Source organism: Dryobates pubescens, chromosome 9 (genome assembly GCF_014839835.1).
Source record: "Dryobates pubescens isolate bDryPub1 chromosome 9, bDryPub1.pri, whole genome shotgun sequence".
In the NCBI taxonomy this organism is placed as follows: domain Eukaryota; kingdom Metazoa; phylum Chordata; class Aves; order Piciformes; family Picidae; genus Dryobates; species Dryobates pubescens.
Genome location: NC_071620.1, coordinates 21,297,651 through 21,312,844, shown reverse-complemented (window position 1 = coordinate 21,312,844; position 15,194 = coordinate 21,297,651). Strand labels below are relative to the sequence as shown.

At 39.6% G+C, this 15,194-nt stretch overlaps 1 protein-coding gene across 1 annotated transcript in view; it reads right to left on the bottom strand.

Annotated features, from left to right (window-relative positions):
* Positions 1 to 15,194, bottom strand: part of GRB10 (growth factor receptor bound protein 10) — a 152,431-nt gene that overhangs the window by 102,698 nt on the left and 34,539 nt on the right. Inside the window, exon 2 of the mRNA XM_054164071.1 lies at positions 9,307 to 9,404. Coding sequence (XP_054020046.1) covers positions 9,307 to 9,357 — 51 coding nt within the window. The 5' untranslated portion in view covers positions 9,358 to 9,404. The remainder of the gene's footprint in view (positions 1 to 9,306; positions 9,405 to 15,194) is intronic.

The window sequence follows — 15,194 nt, the reverse complement described above, 5'->3', positions numbered from 1 at the left end:
TAACTACTAAGCTTGGAAACTGCACCCATGGTTGCTTTTTAGAAACAGAAGGATTCCCCTCTTCAAATTGATCATGGTTGAACAACTTAATGCAGAATCACAAGGTTTTGGTTGTGGTGGTTGTTTTTTGGGGGTTGGGGATGTTCCTGTCCTTTTTTAACTTTAAAAAAAAAAAAAAAAAAAAAAGACAATATTGTAATGGCTTGTGAAATACTGATCTTCCTTTGATCAAACAGTATCCTTTCAGATTCTGTACGGCAAGAAAATCTACTAGACATTTAGCCAGGTCTAGAGGTATTTCTTGGAAATACTTACGTTTAAGACAACATTATATTACTGGTCTTTTCTAAGAATAAAAAAAGCCTGTCTGAGCCAACTGGCAGGAGCAACAAAACTAGGAGTTAGCTGAGCTGCAGCAGTTTCTTGAGAGGTGATAGCTCCAAATGCACAGCACTCTTATCTCGCTCTTAAAAACCAAATAATCTTCTCCAGTGGCTATTTACTCATTATGCAGAGCATAGAACATCTGTAGGAGAATGGCTCATTAAAAATACCCCTTCTTAAGCTATCACTAACATAATTCTAGTTGACTGTAACAATTTTAGAAAGTATATGCTTCTACTTTTTTATATTTACAGAGGAATTATAAGACTGTCTCAGGACTGGTACATCAACCTCTCTCTTCCAGTAAGTAAGTGCTGTTGCTAACATGAAAATATTCATACTGATAGTTGCCCAACCTAACCAGTTGGTAAACAGCTTGCTAAATATTTGTTTGAAAAAGATCTGTCATAAAAAGGAGATATGCAGGATTTAGTTGGTGCTGAACTGATTGTTCCTGTTACTTCAGAATGGTCCCACAAAGTTTTGTAAGAAAACACCAGAAAATGGCCTACTTTTATCATCATTCTGGAAGCAGCATCTTTGAATTTGCACACAAATCAAAACCTAAAAAGAGCCATTGCTTTTGATTTTCATAGGATCACTGATTGAGGTTGGAAGGGACCTACCTCTGTAGATACTTGGTACACCCTCCTGGCTCAAGCAGGGCCACCTACAGCCAGTTGCCTAGGACTGTGTCCAGGTGGCTTTTGAGTATCTCCAAGAAAGGAGACTTCACCACCTTCCTGGGAAACCTATGCCAGTGCTCAGTCATCTTCATGGTAAAACAGTATTGCCCAGTTTTCCAAGGGAACCTCCTCTGTTTCAGTTTGTGCCTGTTGTCTTGTCCTGTCACTGAGCACCAACGAAAAGAGCCTGGCTCTGTCCTCTTTACATCCTCTTTTCAAGTACTTACAGATATTAATAAGATCTACCTTCAGTCTCCTCGCAAGTGAAAAAAAGCAATAAAATGTAAATCTCAATATGTAAGAAAACTACAGCTTGCTTGTATACAATGACATGAGATTTTTAAAAAAAGAGGTTCAGTCTATTTTTCAAGCATGAAACCATTAACAGGAAGACACAAAATTAAACTTCTTTTCTCACTTGATTTGCAATGTCTACATTGTTTCCTCACCAATGTTTCAAGTAATGCAAGCAGTAAATGGTATGGTTGACAATTAGAGTCCTTTGACTCTTTAAATGCTTGAGGCTTGGGTTGAAACATACCTTATAATCATTCACTGTAGGGGAAGATCAGGTTTGAAACCATCTAAGGAACCTGAAGAAGCCCATGTGACCTGATGAGACGCATCCACAGGTCCCAAGGGAAATGAGAGATGAAGTTGTTAAGCTACTATCCGTTGCATTTGAAAAGCAGTGGCAAAGCAGTGCAGCTCTACTGAGAAGAAAAGAGTAAGAGTAAAAGTAACTCTCACTTTCAAAAGGAAAAAAAGAAAGACCCAGGCAACTACAAGCCAGCCAGTTTAACCCATATGCCTGGCAAGATCATAAAGCAGATACACCTGGAAGTTGTGCTAGGGCACACGGAAAATAAGGAGGTGACTGGTGACAGCCAACATGGCTTTACGATGGGCAAATTGTGCCTGACAAATCTGGGGGCCTTCTGTGACAGGATTACAGCACTGACAGATAAGGGAAGAGCAACTGACATCATCTGCCTGGACTTGTGCAAAGCAGTTGACACTACCCCATGTGACTTTTTTGTCTTTAAACTGGAAAGACAGATTTGACAGATGGACCGCTTAGTGGATGAGAAATGTGCTGGATTGGTCCCACTCAAAAAGTTGTGGTCAACAGCTCAATGTCTGAGTGGAGACCAATAACAAGTGTTCCTCAGGAGTTTGGTATTTGGATAGTCACTGTTTAACATCTTTGCTGGGAATATGAACAGTGAAATCAAGTGCACCCTCAACAAGTTTGCTGCCAACATCAAGCTGTGAGGTATCAGTCTCTTCTCCCAAGCAACCTGTGTAAGAACAAGAGGACACAGTCTCAAGCTGCACCAGGGGAGGTTTAGGCTGGATGTTAGGATGAAATTCTTCATAGAATGAGTGATTGGCCATTGGAATGGGCTGCCCAGGGAGTCACCATCACTGCAAGTGTTTAAAATAAGACTGGATGAGGCACTTAGTGACATGGTTTAGTTGATTAGACGGTGTTGAGTGATAGGTTGGTCTTTATGATCTTGAAGGTCTTTTCCAACCTGGTTAATTCTGTGTTCTGTGTGGTCAACACACTGGAGGGAAGGGATGACTTTGACAGGCAGGCTTGTACAAACCTCACAAACTTGAACAAGGCCAAGTGCAAGGGCCTGTGCCTGGGTTGATGAAGTCTCAAGCACAAATACAAGCTGGGTTAGACCGACAACCCTGTGGAGAAGGACCTGAGGATGTTGGTTGACAGGAAGCTCAACATGACCCAGCAAGGTGCACGTGCAGCCCAGAAAGTCAACTGCATCCTGGGCTGGCTGCACCAAGGGTAGTAAGGCCAGCAGGTCAATAGATGTGATTCTTGTCCTCTACTCCACTCTCAGAAGAGTCCACCTGGCCTATCGCAATCGTCTCTAACAGCCTAAGCATAAGACAGCCATGAAGCCAGTTCAATAAGGACAGGAAACTGCTTGAGAGAGTAGGGCAAAGGGCTATGAAGATGATTAGGGAACTGGAATATCTCTTTTCAAGAAAGATTAGACAAGACCAGATCTTACCAATGCTTATACTTTAAAAGTGGGCATCAGGAGGATGAAGCCTGTATTCCTTCAGACAGGACAAGAGGTAAGGGGCACAAACTTGAACATAAAAGAGTTCAATCTAAACATGAGGAGGAACTTTTCTTTGATGGTGGCAGAGCACTAGAACAGGCTGCCCCAGAGAGATGGTGGAAGTCCCATATCTGGAGTCATTCTAAACCTCCCTGGACACAATCCTGTGCAACCTGCTCTAGTAGTGGAGCTGGACTAGATGATCTCTAGAAGTCCCTTCTAACCCCTATCATTTTGTGGCCTGCTGGTCAACTAGTGCAACTGGAATAGGGTGCCCCAAGAAGGTGTGGATGCCCCTTCCCTGTAAGTTTTCAAGGCCAGGCTGGATGGGGCTTTGAGCAACTTGGTCTAGAGAAAGGTGTTCCTTCCCATTGTAGGGGAGTTAGAATTATGTATCTTTGAGGTTCCTTCCAACCCAAACCATTCTGTAATTCATATGATTCCACAACAGAACTAAAAAATGGGGACCTATCCACTTGAAATTTCTTGCTCCCATTCACCTTCAAAAAATACCTCCTGTTTTGCCAATCAACTTCTGCATCCATTTGAACATGAAACTGTAAATGCAAATGGAATTGTAGAAAGGTAAACTGGTACAGTAAAAACACACAACTGATAGGTATTTCTTTTAAGAAGGGAAACTGTAATCAATTCTATAAAAGCTTAGTATGAAATACAAATTTATTTGACATGATTTTGCTTCATGTACAATATTCTGGTGACATGCAATAGTGGGGGCAAGTGCATTTCCAATGCCCTAAGAGATAAGCACCATACTTATTTAAATGTAAGTGAAAACAACTGCTTTTGGGACAATTATTAAAACAAATTTCTTTTTCAGAAAAACAGATAAATTAAGGTCCAGTTGCTCTTCAACTAAAACTACCAAATAGCATCAACTCTCTCTGTGAAAAACATTTGCAGTCTGCACTCAGAGACAGATTTCATAACTTCATATTGAAGGCAACATGCCTTGTAGAAGCATTTGCTAATGTTCTCACTGCTTTGTGCTTTGCTGCAGTCCATCAACCCTCTACACCACATACACGTAAACTGTTAAAACAAGAGCATCATTGACAAAATCTGTTGACTGACACCATATTTCACAAATCTGATAGCATTCTGCACTGGCAGTAGCAACATTTCAGCTAAATTTCTTCATAAAATATGTAGAAGAATGATGCAATGCAATAATATCTCTGATGTGGGTTTTTTTCCCCACTCAACTATGCCCACAGACTTTGAAAGTCTGTTTGCACTGTTAGCATGGAAGACCCAAACTCCAGCCCAAATTCTTACAAGTAGTATCCTTGTACATTTAAGCCTAATGAGAATAAATTAAGTCAGTATTTATTTCAAATCTTAAGACTTGAGTAGTGGGTTTGTGTGGCAATGTTTTGGTTGCAGGGGGACTGAAAAGGTGGCTTCTGTGAAGAGCTGCTAGGTTGTTTCCCTCAGTCCGACAGACCCAGTGACTGCAGCAGAGATTCCCTTTCAGCCTGTGGTGAAGACAATGGTGAGGCAGGTTGCCTCCTTGCAGCCCGCTGAGATAACAGTGGAGCAGGTATCCACCTGCAGCCTGGGGAGGACTCCATGACAGAGCAGGTGGATATTCAAACGAGGCTGTGATCCTGTGTCCTGTGGGATGCCTGCACTGGAGCAAGGGATGGTGTTTTAAGACAGTATTTTAAGACTTTGTTTTATTTCTCATTACCCTACTTTGATTTTAATTGGTAATCAATTAATTTCCCTGAGTTGAGTCTGTTTTGCCCATGACAGTAAGGGCTGAGTGATCTCCCCATTCTTATGTTGACCCATATAAGCCTTTTGTTTTATTTTCTCTTTCCTGTCCAGCTGAGGAGGGAAGTGATAAGAGTAGTTTTGGTTGGCAAGTGGTATCCAACCAAGGTTATTACACAACAAATCCTAAGATTTCTCAATAAACAACTGTCAATAGCCAAGTCAATGAAGGTTTTCAAACAGTCAGGCAGATAATGAGGGCCAAATCATAGGTCCTGACAACGCTTCCCACACAGGTTTTCAGTCTACTTGGGCACAAATTCTGCAATTTTTTCTTTTTTTTTTTAGTGCTCTGATTTTTAGGACGAAATAGATTTTATTAATGCAAAGAACCAACAGCAGCATGTATACACATACATAAAGACTCAGTATCAGACTGTTCAATTTCAAATAAGCAGAGACAAGACTAAGTCACATGGAAGGCATTTGGGATTCATAGGGATGAGGAATATGGCATCCAGCAAGGTAACTGAATTAGAGATAAGCATCATCTGGGTGGTGTTTCCCCTCTAGAAGAGAAACCCTCTATAACCACCCAATCAAAGCAAACAATCCCTTAAAATGGAAAAAGCACATCTCCCAAAATAACCACATTCACTAAGAAGAACTCACCCTAGGAAAACAAGCATAATCTTGATATACCATGGTGTGACAGTTTAGGCTGTGCCTTTAAGCTAGGAGCTACTGTTGGTATAAAAAGGAAAACAAAGATTGTTCTACACAAATTTTCATTGGCAGATGAGTGGGATGTAGTTTTACGCTCTTATATTCCTCTCTCATTCCATCTTTTTCTGCTGGCATGCATGCTGTTGGTCTGGACAGAGAGAGAGACAGCTTATCATCTAATGACCTTGAGATAAGCAATACTAACTTCTTAATGATGCTTTGAGCTAACTAAAAATCTCTCTAACATTTTCTCCTTTTCTCTTTTTTCCTAGAGAGAAAAGGGAAGGAGAGGCTGGGGGGAAGGCAAGGTGGAAGCCTCCTGTCCAAGGAGGATTTCTGTGCTGTTTGCTTTTTGTAAATACTTGTATAATATTGTAAATACTGTATATTTTTGTATGTATTCGTGGCATTCCATTATTGCTTGTAAAATACAGCTTCATTTGCTTCTCCGACTGGCTTCAGATGAGCTTTTGTTTGATGTGTGTGGGTTAAACCATCACAAATGGACTTGAACCAGATGGTCTCCAAAGGTATCTTTTAACATGTATCATTTTATGGAAAACAAGGATCAAAGCCGCCACATTAAAACCTGGAAAACCTGTGCTTAGTTGTTATTACAGATAAAGGTAAAGAAATGTGACTTGTGACAACAACACATCATCTTCACATCCACAAATCTGATATCATTAAAGGAGGCTTTTAGTGTAGTACCTAGCCCCTGAGTATTTCTTTTAGGTATTTACATCCCCACATTAAGTGCACAAAACTTCTCAAGTATGATGTGTAATATCCTGCTCTCTAATCCAGTGGCCAAGAGGACTATTAGTAATCCTGAATTCCACAGCTCTGCACACGTAAGAGAAAGCCATTTCCATTTTCTTCCTGTTGTGACCAAGTGGTTGTAGTGCATTTTATGCCAAATTAGATGATGAGCATCATGTGAACAAGTCCTTTCTCTATTAAGAATTCAGCTCTTTGAAAACAAAATCTATTAATAATTAATAAAGTCATGCCAGCATTTTGGCTTTGACAAAATAATAAATGGAAGACAGAAAATGGAAGATGAACATAACATCCCTGCATGCTCAGAATTTTATCCTCAGTGAGGGGGAAAAAAATAAATATCTTTTAGTTAGTTATGTCACTGTGACTTGTACAATTCATTCCAAGGGTTAAAAAACTAGATCTTCCTCAAGAGTTCAAGTCACTGTGCATAAATACTGTTGTGACTACAGATTGCAAAAGAACGGAAACACAGTAAATCATCCCATTTTTTTTTCTGAGAAATTCTAGGACTATGTTCTGAATTTCCAGGAACAGAAGACAAACACTGCCAAATCTCTCTGCCGGATTTTGATTGAAGAGTTTGAGAATTTGGAAAGGGCTCCTGAAAGCCACTAAAAGGTAGCATTGATTTTTTTCCACAGAACTAGAGATTGTTTCTAGGAGAATGCACTCAGAGTGGCTGGTTTATGTGCTAGCTCACAAAAAAAGTTTAAATGAATTTAAGAAGTGGGGGGGGGGGGGGAAGTTCTTAAATAAGACCTGAAAGCTGCAAACACTGTCAACAAAGAGACCAGTAGAAGTCAAAGATTGGACCTTGCCCATCTCCCCCCACCCCAAAAATACCCACAAGACCTAGAAAAAGGAAGGGTAGAGCAAGGTTGGCAACAGGGCATCTTAAAAGATATTCTATAGTGCATGTATCCAGATTCTTGTTTCTCTTGTGCTGTGCTTTGAATACAATCCCAAACTCCAATGTGTCAATTTATTCTAAACACAGAAGTTACAGCATTAAGGTCCCAACCTTGGGGACCCTGGAATAATGTTCTCCAAAGCTTTTCATTCACATTGTCAGAAAGTACTGGAAAAAACAGAATCCTTCATTACACTCTACAGCTTATTTAGTTTAACCTTCTTTCAACCTTTTACCAACACAATACTGGCACTGTAGGCAAATTTGAAAGACAAGCTGATGAAAGCTTCTATGATTTAGTAGGGGTGGAAAAACAGATGTTCAGGGTTTTTTTTAATGCAAACTTCACTTTTGACAGAAAGCACAGTAGTTGTGAATGGGCTCCTAAGCTAGTCTTTAAAACAGTTACAAGCACTTAGGGTAGTCAACACACAATAAGTTAGGACCAAAAATAGTTACTTAATAGGGAGTCACTTTCCCACCATCTTGTCATGTTGCATTGATACTTTCAGCCTCTTGACTGCCCCCACATTAAAGCAGATTATCTACAAGGTTTGTAAGAACAAGAGAAAGTACCATGGAAAATTCACATTCTAGCTGCTTACAAACCACTAAAGTCATTCAGACTTGAGCCTTTAACATCCAGAAAAGAACTCGCAGCTCAGAAATGTCTGTCCAAAATGTCACGTTTCTCTTACATAGCTCCCTTTTCCCTTAGCTTTTTGTCATGATGCAGATGACACTAACTGGAAGCATAATTTTACAGTGCATCAAAATTATGAAGTCCAGGCATATCTGTTCACATATTTTTAAAATCGCAGATCCAAGTATAGTAACAGATTTTCAAGACACCAAGTTTCTTGAAGTCCATTCTATTTTTATAACTGCAAACAGAGTTATAAAGAAACTGCTGTTTTTCCTGTTATCAGGAAAAGCACTCAGGTACATACAAACAACAATTCAGCATATGCTAACAGTAGTATTTTAACTGATCAGAAGTTTCCTGTTGGGGAAAAAGTATAAACTGTCATATTATGAAATAGATGTATAAATCCTATACAGATTTGCTAATGATTTTGTTGTTCTTGGGTTTGGTTGGTTGGTTTGGGGGATTTTTTGCTTTTAAGGGAGTAGCATGACTGTAGTAATCACTACCAGTAATGTTGCTCTCAGGATAAAAACGTTTCAATGTCATAGGTTTATTTTTGTATCCGTTATTACTGAATCCTTAGGGTGGTAAGCACACCCTATGAAAACAAGAGCAAAAAACAGGTCATGCCCAAATTAACAAACTTGAAGTTTCATTAAAAAACAAACCAAACAAGGAGAAAAAAAAAAGAAAAAAAAAAAAAAAGAAAAAAAAAGGAAAACCACCACCACCAAACCCCAAACAAAACAACTAAACAACAAAAAAATGAAAACAAGAAGCATGCATTATGCCCATCACAACTGCCTTGGGGGTATTGCAAGAACAAAAATCTAAATTCACTTTTGCCTAGCACCTTTCAATTGAGTTGTTGCTTTTTAAAATGTAATCCTCATCATATGCTGTATTGGCTGCATAGATAGAGGATAACAACTTGACAAACATAGCATTTAACCATGTGTAAAAATCTGCCTTCGTTTCTACAAATATAGGATTCTTAGCAGACTGATGCTTTTGGGTACAAGGCATTTCAATGGTATGATAGTTTGCCTTTTTTTTCTTTTTTGGTAAACAAGCACCTTCTCCCAGATAAGAACTGGTTATTTTGAAGACAGATATAAAATCAGTGTAAGTTAGTGACTCAATTTTTTTCAGCAGTAGGTCTTGCATACAGGATGATAACAGAGGGTCTGTTCCCAAACTTTAGCAACACACAGAAAATTGACAGACACTTCTTAGCAGTTTGATGAAAAGTTTGAATGCACAATCAATCACTGGCACACAGCAATATCATACTACAAGCTGACAAGAGCATGCAATTTTGTAACTTACTATCCGATAAGGAAGACGTAGAAAGGAGTCTGGACAGCCAGCTAAAGCCATTTGTTCCTCAAAATTTTCTTCAAATTACATCTACTGTTTCACAGGACCTGCAGAGCACAAACAAACTGTCAGAAACCATAATGAAGACATTTCATCAACCTATTATTGAAAACAATTGGGGAAAGACTGAGATGAGCCAGATGAGGCTGTAAGAATTTGCATCAACTTGGAGTATCAAACCTGCATATTTGCTGTCTGTAGCCTAGAAAACACATCCAATCTGTTACTGCATTGGAAAGCCCAAGTCACTATTGCATTCAGAAGCCCAGCATCACTAGTCTCAGATTGGATGGCTCTTCCATTATTTTCATATTCCAGGCTAAAAATAAAGCCTCTCTTCACACCTTGATACTAATGATCTGAAAACCAGCTTGACTGTAAAAAGAAAACGCTAGAAATCTGGGAGTTAGTGAAGATGACAGTCACTTATCATAGAATCATTTAGGTTGGAAAAGATTATGGAGATCGTTATGCAGCATTAGCCTTCAACACCTTTTCCCACCTGCCTTTTATTTCATGGCTTTTCTCTTGCAATATATCAAATAAAGCATTCCCTGCTTTGTAACAAAATATAAACATAAATAAAGAACTATTTGCTGGCTCCAGCACTCAACTAGAGATATCCCTGCAGATTAAGGTAAGTGATGTCACCTTTGAGCACATGAAAGAAAGGGTGACTGAGGGAGAAAAAACAAAGCAGAGTCAGAACGTATACACCAACCACAAGTGAACTTCTGTCTTGTTCAGTGCTAATTACCAGTTATGTATGTTATGTATTCAAAACAAAAGTTAGCGTCTTAGAGAGGCTAGCCAATGCTTGCTAGCAGGCGTACACTGTCATCAAACCAAATCTCCCAGCAGAATTTGTAAGACAGTTAGGTTATGGACAAAGATAAAAGGTATCTTGTAAAAAACTGCTCCCTAAAGAGTTGTCATCTATGGCCCACAAAAACCTCACATTCATTGAAGAAGCTTTACTTTATCTAATTCCAGGATAAGTTTGGATGATATATAGTAGCCACCTCCTCTGTCTGAAAGGCAGGCAAAATATTGAGAGCTTCTTTCCAGGAATGGGTTACTGGGCTTCTGCAGTATTCCCCAGGTAGCAACCTCTGGGATCAATTCATATACCAACTGACTTGGGAGTAAAAAGGTTTAGGCAACAAGAAGTTTAAAAATCTATTTAACTGAAGATGCATAAATCAAGTTGTTTGTTCTAGATACTCTTTTCCATAGCATTTACTTAAGTTTAAAACCAAATTCTTAAAAGAATTCACATTGAGGGAGAGGGCAGGAAGACCACCTCAAACATGTAACTGTAGAATTTGCACTCTTGCTAGTCTTTGAACTTACAAACAGCAGTCTACAATCACCTAACTCCTACTCCACAGCTGAAAGTTTGCAGTCAGTTTTTTAAGATGGATCTGAAGATTTCATTTTCGGGGCAAGACCTGCCTCATTCACCTGGTTTGTTCTGGGAGCATTAAGTACAGATTTATGGAAAACTCTTAGCTTGGATGACGTATCAAGAAAAACTGGGACAAAGTAAGCAAGAGAGAAAAGAGGGAAGAGGGGGAGAAACAAAAAAAATCTTTTGACTCTGAGGATTACACTTTTCTGTAAATACATCTGAAGTGAAGTTAGGCAAGGCGCTGGAATAAATGTTCTGAAGTGGGTACAGTGCATTAAGAACAATGAGAACTGGAGGATTACTCCATAAACCCAAAGTTTAGGTTAAGGAATAACAACAACAACAAAAATCTGCCTTACATTGCAATAGCTTTATGTTTGTTATCACTTCAGAAGAGGAAAGGCATGACTGCTGAAAATCTAACTGTAGGTTAGTTAGGACTAAGTATCAAAACACTTGTCTTTCACGTTTCAGCAAAAGGTACTGACTCACAGAAAGATGGATTAAATATGTTCCTAAATAATACCAGCCCAATTTGTCTACTCTAGGGTGTGCTATAGTTTGTTATAGCCCATTATGCCAATGGAAGAGCATAAATTCTCTCAAAGAATAGGAATTATGCAGTCTTGACTACAACTAACACCTATTTGCTTCACTGCTATGTACTTCACTATTCATTGGTTAACACAGAAACAGAAAGCAATCATCTCTAGATGATATCATTCCTGGTCAGTCACACGTTAACGTTGATTTAAGATCAAATCTTTCTTGTCTGTCTAAAAGCAATTTATCATAGCCCTACTGTAAGAATACAAAAAGCCATTGCTCACCTTTAAGATTTAAGGCCCTGTTGTATTGCTTTAATGAGTAGTATTATAGGAATGTAACTCTATACCAATTCACATGTTCAGCAGATGAAAATTAGTATTTAAAAGGAAAAAATAAACAAAAAGCCACCACCTAAAATCACAACTTTTTTTTACGACTGTCTTTAAATCTGACTTTTAGCATGACAATTTTTTTTCAGAGACCTTAACAGCCAAGTTACTACCCTCATCTTAAAACACTTAGGATAGAGAAACTCCAAAGGACTGTAAACAGAAAATAAGCTATGCAGTCAGTCCCTGTTGCAAAATTCAGGACATTCAGCAGCAAGAATGACTGTCACGTAGCATCAAGCCAGACAGCTCATGCATGTTCAAAACCAAACAACTTCATGTGCTTTGATTGGCCTAAGAGGCTCTCCTTGAACAAAGTCCCCGAAAGATGTATAACACCACCACCACAAACCAACCAACCAACCCACCCACCCAACCACCAAACAAAACCCCCAAGTTTCGTAGGTCGTTAGATTCATTTTTAGTAGGATATTTGCTGCTCTAAAGAAGACTATCATGAGGCATAGTTTTGGCATCTCAGTCTCTCAACAGTGTTAAATCACCTCAGATCATCTAAAGACTGATACCCCACATGGAAAATGTTGAAGGTACACACTCTGCCACTACTCTGTAGGAGTCGTTTCTAGTCATGATCAGAACTACCCACTTAACCAACAGATTAAGTTGCCTATAGCAAGTGAAGCCTGTCACCAGGTATGCCTTTCTGATTCATTACTCACTCTCTGCATAGTTCCAGCAGAGGAAACAGTATCTCATCATTTCCAGCACTCTGGAAGCACACACAGCCTACGCACCTACAGATACTGCAGTGGGAAGATGGCAGGGGTATGGTCAGTCTGCCAATTCAGGAAGTTTTCCAGTTTCTACGTGTGCCATCTGTCTATGTCCTTAGATTCAAGAGAAAAGAATTTTTAAAATGCAATCACTTGCAGATTAGTTAGGAACAGGAGGAAGGGTAAAAAAAAATTAATAAAATAAATAAAATAACCTGGCATAGTTGCAAGACAAGACCCATAGTCCTTGAAAACTGGTGTTATGCTCATTTATGAAAGGTAACTTAACCAACTGGTTGAATACTATTCCTTTGCAAGCCCTGGGTTATTTAATTATTTTTTATTCTGTAATATTTTGCTTTCCATAACTGAACCACTATAGAAAAGAGTTCTGTGGGGGAGAAGCTTCAATATAGCCTTAAGTTTTGATCTATCTTAAGACCATCTTCTCCCAAAACCTCAGTTTTAACATACAGATTTCAAATCTTCCCCTCTCTTTTACCTATCTTTCACTCTCTCAGACGTTCAGTGTCACCCTTTAGTTTACATAGAATACATAGAATAAACCAGGTTGGAAGAGACCTTCAAGATCACCGCGTCCAACCCATCAACCAATCAAACACCACCCAAACAACTAACCCACGGTTAGTTAGCCTCATAGCATGAGGCTTAACAGACCAAACCTGGATTTCTGTGAGAAATTACAACAAAGTCTCAAAACAACTGAGTTCATAAAATATTCTCCCCTAAGTCACCTTCAGGACTGTCTGAGTCAACTTTACTGGATTTTTAATTTAGCATCTTGAAGAGCCAGGGGGGAAATGCTGTCGTCTTGTTCTGCACACAGAGAAATCTGCATGATCTTAACTATCCACCCACCTGATTCTAAACTCCCCAACTACTTCACAGTATCTACAAGAGCGTTTGGGGCTTTTTTTGCAGACCTATATACATCACTGAAGCATGGCTTCCAGGTAAGGTAAATGGACGTATCCAGCAATCCTTTACACCACTCAGGGCATGAGGACACACACTTTGTTACTAGTCTATTCCCATTGTCATAATTACAATGGAAATAAGATTTGCATATGAGCAGCCAAGTATGAGATATGCCAATGAGTTTTCTGTAGTTGAAAGACTTGACAGCCAACAGTGTTCCCACGTGAATTTAAACTGTGGGACCTGGATGTGCTTTTCCATGCAAAGACAATATCCACACAACTTCTCACATGACGAAAGCCTGATGATGTAAATTTGCAGATGACACCAAGTCAGGTGGGAGTGTTTATTTGCTCGAGGGTAGAGAGGCTCTACAGAGAGGCTTTGACAGACTGGATCAATGGGCCAAGGTCAATGATATGTGCTTCAACAAGGCCAAATGCTGGGTCCTGCACTTGGGCCACAACAACCCTATGCAATGCTACAGGCTTGACAAAGTGTGGCTGGAAAGCTTTGCGGCAGAAAGGGACCTGGAGGTTCTAAGCAGCTGAACACGAGCCAGCAGTGTGCTCATAAGTCAAAGAAAGCCAATGGCATTCTAGCTTGCATGAGAAACTGTGTGACGAACAGGAGTAGGGAAGTGATCGTACCCCTGTACTCAGCATTAGTGAGGCCACAGCTCAAATACTGTGTTCAGTTTCAGGCACCTCAATACAAAAAGACATTGTGGCACTGGAGCAGATGCAAGGAAGAGCAACTAAGCTGGTGAAGGGCCTAGAGTCTTATGAAGAGAGAACAACTCTAAGCTGGATCAGGGTAGGTTTAGGTTAGATATTAGGAAATTTTTTTTTTTTTTTTCACTGAAAAAGTAGTCAAGCATTTCAACAGGCTGCCCAGGGAGGTGGTTGAATCACCATCCCTGGATGTGTTTATAGGTTGTTTAGATGTGGCACAGTTTAGTGGTGAGCTTGGTAGAGTAGGATCAATACAATGGTTGGACCTGATGATCTCAAGGATCTTTTCCAGCCTGAATGATTCTATGATGTGAGCTGGAAAGAAAGAGACACCAGGTTCCTTAGCTAGCTGAATCCCTGGCAGCACACATTTGCCACCAGATTCCACCATAGCTTTAGCAACCAGTACATAAGGATTTCTAAAGCAATTCCCCATTTTTTAGTGACTATTTCATGCAGCGACTCTGCCAGTTTACAAGACTGAGGACTCCCTCTACCCCCAAGACCAGCAGCACTCAAAGGTTCATTACCACAGGCTGCCAAACAAATACAAACAAAAGACACAGACTTCAAAATAATACTGGCAGCTTCCTGTACAAGGAACGCAGCATTGCTCTGTTAGTCAGAGGCCTGGATTCATCATCTCAAAACTTTTATTTTTCCCCTTCGTCATTTTGCTCACTCCAAACACATGCTTGCTTCTTTCCACAGCTTCAAAAATCCCTCCCCACACTCAAAGTCTTTGGTTTCCCATGTTGGAAATTACTGCTTGGAAAATTTGCCTCCAAAACACCTCCTCAAAGACGAAAGCAATCACTCTCCAACTGCAAACAATTCAATCACACGATCATTGACATCTTGATGGCCTACTGGGATTAGCAGCAGGTCCTATTTAAGAATACTTGCAGATTTCCTCATTTCTTCCCACTTCCCTTGCCCAGGTTTGCATGGGTATATGCCTCTTGTTCTATGTGTGTATCCCAAAGGCATTTGCAAGTATATGATATAAAGCAACTGCCTAACTAGAGTAATACTTTTGAATATCTTTGAAAACAAAGCATTGTTCCAGCTAAAATTTCAA